The sequence below is a fragment of the Filicampus tigris genome, chromosome 6, assembly GCF_054856515.1.
Source record: "Filicampus tigris isolate MCC_2025a chromosome 6, RoL_Ftig_1.0, whole genome shotgun sequence".
Lineage (NCBI taxonomy): Eukaryota > Metazoa > Chordata > Actinopteri > Syngnathiformes > Syngnathidae > Filicampus > Filicampus tigris.
Genome location: NC_141222.1, coordinates 13,603,965 through 13,616,812, shown reverse-complemented (window position 1 = coordinate 13,616,812; position 12,848 = coordinate 13,603,965). Strand labels below are relative to the sequence as shown.

Below are 12,848 nucleotides of genomic sequence, written 5' to 3'. Positions count from 1 at the left end.
TTGTTAGAAAACGAGACACAAAACGTTCAAATAAACCGCTGCGGGATACGAAAGCCACTGTAAGAAAAGGCTCACATTAGACCAACCTGACAAATAAAGATGATTTTAAAAGTAATGCTAAGCTAATTGCTTATTTTTCTCTCTCACATACACTACACACACCACACTATAGGCTATAGGAATAAAAATAATACACTGTACAAGCCTGTGTCAGTCTCTCCTCTGTCTACCAACTCTGCCGTTCTACTCGCATTGTCTCCTCAGCAACCCCTCTTTCCCTCACTCACTCCCTCTCTCGCTCCCTCACATTCTGTTCTCTTCCTCTTCTTTCTGGGAGTGCTGCTATCTCTGGCGGTTTGCCGCATGGTCGCTAAAGACTCAACATCATCTGCTTTCCGGACTCTTCAACACTGCTGCACGGACACATGCCACACGGATGAAACGGCATTCACCGGACCGCACCGCAGCGGGTCACTGGAGATCGAGGCTTCATTCCAGCAGAGAAAGGTTTCTTACTCAGATGTAACTGAGACCAAGAGGGGCGATAAGTGCGCATCTTCTGCAAGCGAATATTGAACCACTTTGGCTGTATGACGGAGTCCAGATTTTAGCAACACGTCCACCCAGGAAATGCAACTCCCACGAGACTCCATTGCTGCGATCTAATGATGGCGAGCGGGGAGATGTTGTAGCGGAGTTTGGCACTATAAAGAGCATCCGAACTTTTCTCAAATTCTCTTTATAGGCATATATACTGTTTCCTTCTTTTGGTCCTCGCACGGGACTTCTATGCTGGCTCCAGAGTAGGCACAGCCAGATTTACCCTCATGGAACGCTCAGCATCTTTGGATATAGAAGCGCTCAAGGTAAGACGCACAGCCGACTATTATACGCTCACCCCGGGGACAGAGTTAGGATTCATCGCGCTTGGATGCTGGGTAAATTGATGTATGGGTGGCCAGTTGGATGATGACAGATTTTTTTTTTTTTAATTGACCTGCACCTGCAAGTGGGAAATCAGGTCACTTGGATGTTGACATTAGATTCATGGTAGGACTTCTACATAGTTTTTGTGCAATATATTTATCAAAAAGGTGCGTGCTGGTGTGGTTCTCCAAAAACGCTCATCGCGCTCTGCTTAAGACATAAACGGATTGCAGTCGTGGTATGTCAATTCAGTGCGTGGGGCGAATTTCAATAATGCTTGGCTTGCACAGAGCTGCTGTGTGCGTCGGTGGGATGCTTGAATAACGGGACGGGAAGGTCCGATGGGGCGGATTCCCGGAGGGTATGTGCAAGAATTTAGGGGGAGTGGAGAAGGGGGAAAAATCCACCCCATTGCTGTTTTTCTCTCTCTTTGCCCACTCATGTAGTGATACCACCAATTCGTGATCGTTTTCAAGTGCAGTGCACAACACCCACTTGAAAGATACTACTTGCTGGTGGAGTAGGTGTGATTCTGTTGGTCCTTTTGACCAGAACTCGGCTCTATACAGTATTTTTATACTGTGTATATGAACACTATCGACAACATTGGGCACATCTGCACAGTGCACAATCTAATAAAATCCAAGACAAAGCTGTATCAAAATTTATGCTTGAACAAAAATAACTATAGTCAGAAAGGGCCCATTAATTATCGGATACAATATGTTTAATATTGCATTTGCTGTGATGATGAACTGTGTTGCATTATATTGAGATCTTTTCCCAATATTTTGCTTACCCTGTTTACATTTGTAGGCAAAATGAAACATTCTCCTCTAACACTGGAGTTTCACACCAACATTTTGTTAAATTAATACCTCCCTGAACTTGCCTGTTTCCCTGTGCGTGCATGGGTTTTCCCTGTATACTCGGGTTTCATCCCACATTCCAAAAGCGTTCATGGAAGGTTAATTGAAGATTCTAAATTAACCATGGTGTGAATGTCAGTGTAAATGTTTTTTTTTATCTTTATGTGCTCAGCTAGTGAGTGTAACTCCTCGCTTAAAATCAGCTGGGATAGATTTCAGCGCAGCAAACCTTCGACCCTAATGAGGGCATGCACTATAAAAAAAATGGATGAGTGGCCTGCCTCACCTACAGTGTCAATCAAAACTACCATTGCAATGTTTGAAAAGGCTTAATTTGAATATACAGCACTTGTGTTGGATGTCATAAGATTTTTGATGTGTACGTAAAGAAGTGACAATACTGTACTGTATACAGTATACTGTAGTATATTTCTGTGAGTGTGTGTGTATGGGGAGGGGGTAAATATCATTCGCTCAAATTAAAACTATACTATAATTGAATAAAAAGCAAAATTCTCTTTATAGCCATATATTGTTTAACACGGATACATTTACTCGAATGAGCTTTGAAATTTGAGCATAATAAAGTCAATTTCTAACAATAACAATTCAACATTTTACAGCGACAACAAATAATGTTCGGCATATAAACACATGGGACATGACTTTGGTTTAAAGTGACAGTGTTAAATTTCATGTGAGACTCGAACGCAGATGGTAACTGTGGGTGGAAATATTAATTTTCTTTTTGCTGCTTGCTGTTACTTGTAACCAATGATTAAATAAATCAGCAAATCGAATCGATGCATTCGCTTGTGGCTTGACATTTCAAGTAGCAGCTTTTTTATGTGATCATATTTCTGAGAAGAAATTGACTTTGGTTTGGTACATTGGTTGCTGAGTTGAAAGATGAAAATTGACATTCTGATTAAAAAACAAAAGCGCTTAAATGTTAGTCAGTCAACTTGACCTAAGGAACTGCTGGGCACATTGTATTTAGACCCGTACTGTATATTGATTGCCTTTTTTCCTCCTGATGCTACAATTTGCTCTTGCTTATGACATTTACTTGACTTTAAGTGGCCATGGGAACAGAAATTGCCAAGCATTGTGCATGACTTTTAATGGAAATTCATTGTATTGGGAGTTTTTTTTTTTTGGAGGGGGGGGGACATTTATTGCAACACAAGCTATTGACACTTTTTTATTGCAGAGTAAGAGCTATCAAGTGTCAATTTTGAGTACAAAGTAGAGTCAAGTCAAGTAGGTAGCATGCAGTAGAAATGGCAGATCTGAGAAACTATGAATTAAAATTACTGTACAAAACAATTCATCATATATTTTTTACATTTTAACCTATTGTACTGAGTTCTTTTAAAAAGGCTTTTTTTCTAGATGCAGTGTTGATGAAAACTCTAGTGCAAGCTAGGTTTAGTGTAAAAGGCAGCCATTAAAAGTACTTTTTACGTAAGAGACTTTGGCCATGTTACTTCCTAAAGCAAAACCAGACAGCGTGCTTTGAGTAGCAGAAATAAACTAAAACAACAAGAGAAATTCCGAAACCTCTTGTCAGAAGTCATAACTAAGTTGTTCACATGGTTGTGGCACAGCTCCTGTGGCGGAATGAAAGATTTCAAACTGACACGGAACATTTTTGCATGTCTACCAATTAAATTTCAACCAAAAGCAGTATGAGTGCATCAGCCTGTATCCTGAATAAAAATGATTTTTGCCCACTTCCATCACCCATGTTTATTTATCTATGCTTCTGCTTGTTGTTTTCAAGAGCTGGTATAAAATACCAGGCAGCATTGAATGCATTTGCTGTCAACTCCGGGGAGCTATTTTTTAGGGAAGAGCAAGTATACCACTATACTCAGTGCTAGGCGCTCCGCCTATGTGACGGACCGGTCTGTCTATCCGACACTGATGGACACCCGTTTTGCTGACGATTGACGAATGACGGGAAACATTTTAAAATAGACGGGCTAAGCATAGATGGAAGCTCCTTTATTTAGTCCACCATTCGTCAGCAATCCGTCATTAGTCAATTTTTCGCGGCGAGGTTTCGATGGCCGCAGCGAGCGCAAGGAGGAAAATATTGAGTTGTTGTTGCTTGGGGGACAGATTTGAGTGAGGGACCAGGCTGTGAACAGGCTTTCAAAACTCTGTGAGTTATTTCTTTTCAAATATCGGGGGGGGGGGCAGATTAGTGAAAGTTTAGTCGGAATCGCAGACGGACGCCCGTTTAAAATTAGAGGCGGACCGGCCTATAGTATATACAATTTTTTAGCCCCAGAAAAAAAGGAGAATGACAGATGATGGAAGGGTACCCACGCTGCAGACGGATGACAAATAACGGATGCTCAATTTGTAGTAAAATACCCAGTTCTGACTATACTATTGAAAAGTCTGTAATTTCCCCACAAAACAATCCTGAATAAATGTGCATTCACATGCAAGTACAGTTTGTGATAATAAGGATTTACCCTTGCTACTGACATTGTCTTTAAAACTTTGCAACACACTCCTGTCAAATACATTGTTTAATTATGTGCGTGTGTTTGTGTGTGTGCGCACACACATGCATGCGTGGTTATGTGTGTGTTCCACAAATGCAATCAGAGGATATGAACAAGGACAACTTTGGGGACGTTGGGATTATACCTCTTTAGATCCAATATACAATATTAAGGACTTCTTTGGTGTGTGTGATTGTGATTAAAGTGTCTCTCCTTGTAAATCACTTCAGGTTTCAATATCAATTAGGGAAGTTTAAGTGCTATTGATTGCTCGAAATTGCTGGGCCATGAATTACATGCATTAGAAAAAAGGCAGAATGAATTTTTGCCCAAACGAAGCTTAAGATCAGGTTGTCTGAAAAAGCAAGCAAATACATTCCATTTACACTTGTGAGATAAAGTTTAGTCTTTCAATAGTTCTAAAATATCTGAATTGAGACATCATTCTTTCATCTCATCATAGCAGAAAACTGATTGCACAGAAGGCTTGCACATGTAGACTTAATTGTGCATGCAAACAGTTGGGAAATCTGATCTACTAAGCAGGCACAACCAGGATTGAATCTTCCAAATGAGCCAAATTTTCGCACAGTTCCTTTTGGCCATTGTCGGAGGACAAGAGTATATGCAAACAGAATAATGAATTTTAGCATGTGTAAGATGTCCGCTGATAGTGTAGTGGTACACACGCCTGAGTTGTGTGCGGGCAGCGTGGGATCGATTCCCGCTCAGTGACAGTGTCTATGTGTGCCCTGCGACTGGCTGGCGACCAGTTCGGGGTGTAGTCTGCCTTCGCCCATTGACGGCTGGGATAGGCTCCAGCAACTCCCCGCGACCCTATATAGGATAAGCGGTTTGGAAGATGACATGACATGACATGTGTAAGGTGATTTATTAACCCTGAGACAAATTGTGCTGTCTGATTTTGGTTGAAAGCACATCTGAAAGGCAGGCTCGAGCAATTTTTAATGATGCAATTTTGGAACTTGTAAAGGCTTCTAAGGGCTAACATACTGCAAGTCACAAGAAGAAGTCATGCCATGCAACGTATGACAAAACTCCTGTCAACTGTGCATTTCCTTGCATATGGGTTATTTCAGCACACTTTGACAATTAATACTGCCATGCTTGCCTTTCCCAGAACTCTTTTCCAGGTGTTGCATAATCATAATAATAACTGTTTGAGACAACTGCTGGTAAACATTTCAAGTAAAGGTGTGATTAACAGCCAACTGCTTGCTGTACCTGAAGCGCCAGAAGATAAAGATCAGCAACAGCAGTAACAGAAAAAAATCTCACATGCACAGAGGGCCACATTGTCCCGCTCATGCTTAAGTCATTTTTTTACACGCCTGGCTTACGCTTTCAAGGTCCGCCGATTGGATCGTTCATAATTTTGACACACCCACTGTGGGATGATCAGAACCATCACTAGAGCCCACGGTGACACCAGTGAAACAAACACTTTGACTCCCCAGTTTTTTTGTTTTAAAACTTTATGTCTGAAGACGTAAAGACATAAAGTTATGTATATGTCGCTTTGGGTTTTAAAACCCTAAGCGACATATACGCAACATCCTGGAATACAGACCATGTGATAGTCATGTGACTCTGACAGGAAGTGACTTCTCCAATTTGCTGGTATTGCTCATGTGTTAAGTTAAAAGAAACAGCCAACTTCAAAGAACTGTTATGTGATACTACAGGTAATTTCAAACTCATTTGACAGTTCCAATACTTTGATAACATGTCCTATAGTGCCCTCAACCTGGTCTCACCATAGTTATTGAAGAAACTAATATCAAACCAGGGATCGAAATATCGCTGTGACATAACTGTCACGTTGGGCTTACAGCCTTAAAATACGAATGAAAAGCTCGATGTGACATGTTTGTCACATGTATACTCAGTTGAAGTATGTTCTGCTTGTCAATTAAAAGTGTACTGAACAAATAGAAACACAAAATAATGTGAAAGTAAAACACTTTTTGGAACTTTAACATAATGCTAACACAGTTTTACTATCCTATGCTTATCCCATAAAAAGAAATATCTAATTATTGTGTATTCTGTACTTTCTTATTTTTAATACATTTTTAGAATGCAAAAGAACAAGCAATACTCTCTTCAAAATGCATTCAAAATCATCCTGGCAGATGACAGTGACTTTGAGGGTTGTGACGATAACTCAGATGAAGACCCAGATGACCCTCTTTTCAATCCCAATAGCCAAGACAGGGAAAGTGATGAGTCAAGTGAGTGTGGTGATTCGGATAGTAGTGAATCAAGTACTTCTGATGAAGAACCACAACCAAATGTGAGTTCAAGAGATCAAAATAAAAATACATCCGTCCAAGAAAAAAAACAAGAAAATGTCCATGGTCACAAAAAAGGAACAGAAGAAGGAACTGTCCAAGGGAAAAAAAACATTTTCTTGGAGGAAGAAACCCTTTGAAATCCATGAGTGCACATTCAAAGGACCACATGTCACACCTCCAAACAATCTTCTCAGTCCTCTGGAGTACTTCAGAAAGTCCATAACAGCGGAAATGCTTGAGTTGAAAGACCAAACAAATTTGTACAGTGAACAAAAATCGGAAAACCATAACAATGTAAACACCACTGTAAAAGAGCTGGAAATAATGATTGGTCTTTACCTGAGAATGGGTCTTTGCCAACTGACAGGAAATTGTGCATACTGGGAAAATGACACAAGGTGCCCCATGGTGGCTGACATCATGTCACGTAATCCTTTTCTAAACCTGCTGACAAATCTACATTTCACTGACAACACCAACATATCGAAAAGGAAAGCAGAAGATAAGTGTTGGAAGATCTGGCCACGGTTGGATATGTTTCGCAAACAATGTCTGGATATCATGCTGAACATTTTTTAGTTGCTGTTGTTCTTCAGGAATCCTCTGTGATTTTGTAGTGTATGGTGGCACTGGGAAAAAATCTTTACTTGGCATGGGAGGTGATGTTGTGGTCAAGCTTTGTGAAACCCTCCCATCAGACCACAACCACAAAGTCTTTGCCGACAATCTTTTTTCTTCAGTACCACTTGTACTCAACCTTCTTCAACGAAATATCTACTTTGTGGGAGCTCCGCGTGGCAATTGCTTAGCTGGGTGTCAGCTTGAAGATGATAAAAGTCTTGCCAAGAGAGGCAGAGGATCTGTTGACGCCAGGGTGGAAAAAAGTGAAAGGCTGGTCATTGTCAAGCGGTATGACAACAAATCTGTTACCCTAATCTCATCCTATTGTGCAGTTGAGCCTCAAGATAATGCTCGACGCTGGCGCAAAGCAGACAAGACATTTTTGGAGGTCAGGAGGCCACATGTTGTGAAGGAATACTGTATAACACATTCTTGGGAGGAGTGGATCTCCTTGATGCATGCATTGCAAGGTGCAAGTATCACATGAGGTCACGGAGGTGGTACCTCTACTTGTTCTGGCACACCATCATGTTAGGTCTGGTTAATGCATGGTTGATCTACCGCCGTGACTGTAAACTACTTGGTGTCAAATATGTACTGCGACAAAAGAGCTTCCAGGCAGAGGTTGCCACTAGCCTCATTCTTTTGCAGGCATGAAGAGGCCGACCATCACTCAATCCCACATCTTCACCACCACCACCACCGGCCAAAAGGGTTCGTCTTGGTGTTCCAGATGATGTTCGCTCTGACCAAGTTGCACATTGGCCTGTGAAATGTGACAAACGCGGCCGCTGCAAACACTGCAAAGTCAACGCAACTACCACTCTCTGTGAGAAATGTGATGTGCGTCTTTGCTTCACTGAGGAACAAAACTAATTAATATATTAGTACCCTACAGACAGCACTTACTTTGCTCCATATATTCGTGTAGCACTGCCACTCCCATCTTGAATGAACGATTTTATGGCTAATACAAAAGCCAATATGGCGGATGCGCTGACATATGACTTCGACCAGGCCACCCCATTCAATGGGTGTCTGCTGCAGAATTTCAAAGAAAAAAGAAAAAGAAAAGGTATCATTTTTGTGGTCCAAAGAGTTTGTGGCTGCCGTGGAATCTTTTGTGAAATGGTTCAAATGGCTTTTTAATTGCAGACACTAATGTAATATGTAATAGGAAAATATTAGAATGATCAAGTATTGCGGATTTTAGGACGTTTTCCCCTTTATTGAGACGCTCGCCACAAAGCTTATGTCATTCTATGGGGAAAGCGTGTCGTCGATAAAATACAAAATACTGGGCATTTTGATTGATGTGGCCATAAGTAGAGATGTCCACATACATTTTCGGGACGAGTGATTGCAGTTTTCTGACATAAGTAAAGTTAGCTTTTTTTTTTTTTTTATGTTGTACCCTGCTGCCCCAAGTGCCAGTCTACCTAAGTGTCCTCGGTGTTATTTACAAATATGCACATTTTTACAGACATGACTTGCCACATTACACATTACCGTCCATTCATCCATCCATCCATCCATTATCCATACCGCTTATCCTCACAAGGTTGCATACTTTGAAAAATGCGCAGGATTCTCGTATGCAAATATTGACGTATTTGTTTCGTGTACGTCTTCATACCTAACATTATTTTCAATTAGGCCATGTTTAGCTGTTGCAGATAAGATTGGCCATCAATCGAACGAAAATTACATCACTTTTTCTTCATATGATAAAATAATAATGATTAAAAGTTAATTTTTTTAAATCCGTGCCTCAAATGGGGGAGCAAAGGCGTCTTGGTGGGCAGGCCTATGGCCCGCCCTTGGTGACGGGTCTGGGGCTGACGTGCGCACAAAAAATTTAAGAGGCGTGACTCCCAAATTGTGGAGTTTTCATGAAACGTGAATTCTATGGAGACCCATTTGGAAAATATGTCACACTTATATGAAATTATGAAATATATGAAATATGAAATTAACTTGTGTTGTGGATCCAGAAGTTGTAATTAGCGAATGATAGGGACAGGGTCTGCCCACGAATAGTCCGTGTATAACTGAGGGTCATTGAAATGCATTGACCCCCCAAAAAGTATTCAAAAATCCCTTAGAAACCTCTAATATATATTTTCCATGAAAAAAAATGAGGTTGGCTCCTCCTGGAAAATCCCACATACCACCCCCACCCCAAAAAAATAAATAAATAAAATAAAATAAAATTATATATATATATATATATATATATATATATATATATATATATATATATATATATATATATATAATTTTATATATGTTATGTATGTTTGGAGCTAGTGTAAAAAAGTGAGTGAGACAGCTGTTGTTTATCAGCACTGCCCAGCAACCTGCATGCTTTTGGTGGAAGGCCACACAGGCAGGTGAGTCAATTCAATTGATTTCATGACCGTCATAGATAAAAAAAATAAGTAATACATAAAAAAATTCTAACTCTAACTCACCATCGCCACCATGACGATAAATGCAATTGTTTTGACTGGCGCTTTCAGACAAACTCCAAGCTGCCAGCACGAGTCAGCAGCCGTGCTGTCACCCGACCGTCAACAGTGGGGCACAGAAGCTGCTAACTGAATCAGAATGTGTAATGTGGTGTTTTACCTTCACGGTGCGCTAGAGTTACTACAGTCTCTAGAGTCTGCAAGAGAAAATGCAGTCTATTTGAGATTTATGTTACGCAGGATGGGCATATACATCTAATTGCTGTGCATACGGGGGACAAGTTACTTTGTAAATGAAACAAAACATGTCAACCAGTCAATAATATGTTTATTTGTTAAATATAGTGATTTACAACACTTTTACCCCTTAGTGCCAATAGCACGTGTAATTTGTTAGAGAGAGTCACCCGCAATTTAAAAAGGGGCACTGCCTTATTTGGGAGCTTATTAAAAGGTCGTATTCTTAGTAAATTTTGCACAACACACCCAGCAACAGCGTGCACGATCTATCATTGCTCACTACTTGGAATATTAATAAATCAGGCCCAGTGTGTTCATTGCTTACTTGGTTGATTCATGAATCAAATATATATTGTAAAAAAACATCTAAAATAAGATGTTGAAATGTGTTTCTGTAAGCTTTGGCATAGAGACAATAGTATTGTTTAAAAAAAAACAACAACCGTTCAAACAGACCTGTAAAAACAATTGTAAATGCTGTAACATGCATCCTAGAATTTGATGCGTGTAAGTAATGCAACTTCACTGGACATAATAGCTGGGTAGAATATAAATGCATGCTTTGCTTGGGTAGCATTACCGGCTCAAGTGCAAAAAAAATTTGTGTTTCTCTGTTGTTTTTTGTGTTGACTTATCAACGAATGCCAAGCCTAAACATATTGTTTACTTAAAACTTCCACAATACCTGTTATCAAATTAATAATTAAAAGATTAAAAAAAAAAAGGTCAAACTAAATAAATGTTAAAAAGGAAACTTTTTATTTTTTTTAAATCCATTTTCAGTTTTATACAGTACCCTCAGTGGGTGTTGGTCAAAATGTTCCTAACTTGCCAAGCAAAGTTTCAGAACATCCAAATGATAGTTAGTTTCCCATTAAAACGGCTGGAAAAGGATATCGGCTCTTAAGCCACTGCCAGAGAGAATCAACATTCGCATGGTGGCTGTTTACCCACCAAGGTTTCTCGGCCCTATATTCAGTAGCCACTCGAGGCTAGTTCAGTCATGCATTTGTGGGCACTGAGCATCCAAAACGGAGCAATTAGAGGTTCAGTGATTTTTCCAAGGGCACTTCTGAATGAGTTGCACAACAATGATGGGGAATAAAACTCTAAAACAAATACTGGTATAACCTCAAATTGAAGTTTGATGAACAAATGACACTTCGTGCAACGTGAAAGCTGCAGAATTTGGAAAGGGCTGGATTCTGCTCAAATACTGGGGTTAACATTAAGTTCCTAACAAAGCTAACGTGTGCTATTTACACTGTTTTGTATTAATAATGATCCACAACTATCTTTCTTTTTGCATTGTGATTAATATTTAAAGATACTTTATTATGCACATAAATAAGTTAAATGGCTGGCATACTAAGACAATTTCCACCAAGTATGTATGCATTATTGTTTGAGGGTAAAGCCATTTACTGTGTCCTGTGTAAGGATTAACAGAAAGATACAAAAGAGAACAGATTTGTGGGGGTGTCCAGGGTCCACCTCTCTCCACAGCTATAATAGTTATGAATCAAAACTGCGCCAATACACACCAATTCCTGCAGGACACTTTTAGCTAAAAATAGTTTGTGGGGGAATACTGTGTGCACACATTCCAAAGCAGTATCCACTGCTCTATTTACTGCACACATAGTTATGTACATTTTTGCCGGTATATTTAATTAATGTGTTTGCTGCTGAAGTGTTGAAAGTCTTATAGCAGCCCTCAGTCATTACCCTGAGAATATATGAGAGGACCCGACTCACCTTCTTTATTCTAGTTTATCCCCAATGTGTTTGATAATTGAGAGTGTTTACTTTGTCCACTATAAAAAAGAAAATTGTCTCTTCCAAATTGTTTCCACAAAATTAGACACAAATTCAAGGGCGAATAAGGGGTCTCCTTCTACACCTGATTTATAGAAGGAATTAGGAGATGTTCATATCCTGTGCTTAATACATATTGTGTTATGTTATTTCTAGGTGTGTTAGCACCACTCCCTGTCTCATGCACACACACACTCACACGCGCACGTAGTTCTGTGACAGATAAGTGGTCAACTGCAAAAAAAGAATTTTGTCTGACAAATTTAGCTGATGATATTGGTCATATGCCATTTAAATAGAAAAGCTGTGGGTGATTTGTGACGGGAATTAGTGAAGTATTTACTTGGAAGTTGTGGGCATAGGGCTAGCCTGCTATCTCTTAGCGTCCTCTATGGTAACAAGCAGTCCTAATGGTTTTGACAGCTTACATGTTCCTTTGTAAATGTTATTTGAAATTAACAAGTTCTGCATTTAATATGATCCAAAATAGTCACCATCCATTCCGTTTGAGTCACTTTTGAAACTGACCGCGCCTCACGCTAGACCAACGCTTACCCAGCCAGTAAACTGTCTCGCAAATAGTGTCCATCAAAAACTTACACAGGACAGCAGTTGCGGTCCATTAAGCTATATGTATTGTGACCAGTTATCCACTTAGCTCCAAGAAAGCCTGCTTGGCCAAGTTTGAGAGCGGTGAACCTAATGCACCTCTGTAACAAATTTAAGGAATGAAGGTGTCAAACTACTGAATTCTAAAATAAAAAGCAACAAAAGGAACATGTTGCTTGATCAATGAATAAATTCCAGACAAAATCTGTGGATGAATGAATCTCTTTAAAGTGGGGGAACTGCACATATTTAGAGTACAATAACTTGACAATTAAAGCTGAACATGGAACAGCTAAAATATTTTATTGTTTAAATAAATGCCCAACGAATATTTCTACAAATGGACCACATAGACCTATTCCCTCGTCTGGCTGATTGGTATACTGCTCACTCTCTGGGGAAGAGCAAATGTATTGACGTGACCTCAGAGAACTTTGTAAACATTTCGAAATG

The 12,848-nt window shown here is 39.7% G+C and overlaps 1 protein-coding gene across 1 annotated transcript in view; it reads left to right on the top strand.

Moving 5' to 3' along the window:
- Positions 1-346: 346 nt before the first annotated feature.
- sgcz (sarcoglycan zeta) overlaps positions 347-12,848 on the top strand; it is a 301,050-nt gene continuing 288,548 nt past the window's right edge. Inside the window, exon 1 of the mRNA XM_086034706.1 lies at positions 347-866. Within this exon, the coding sequence (XP_085890832.1) occupies positions 828-866 (39 nt within the window). The 5' untranslated portion in view covers positions 347-827. The remainder of the gene's footprint in view (positions 867-12,848) is intronic.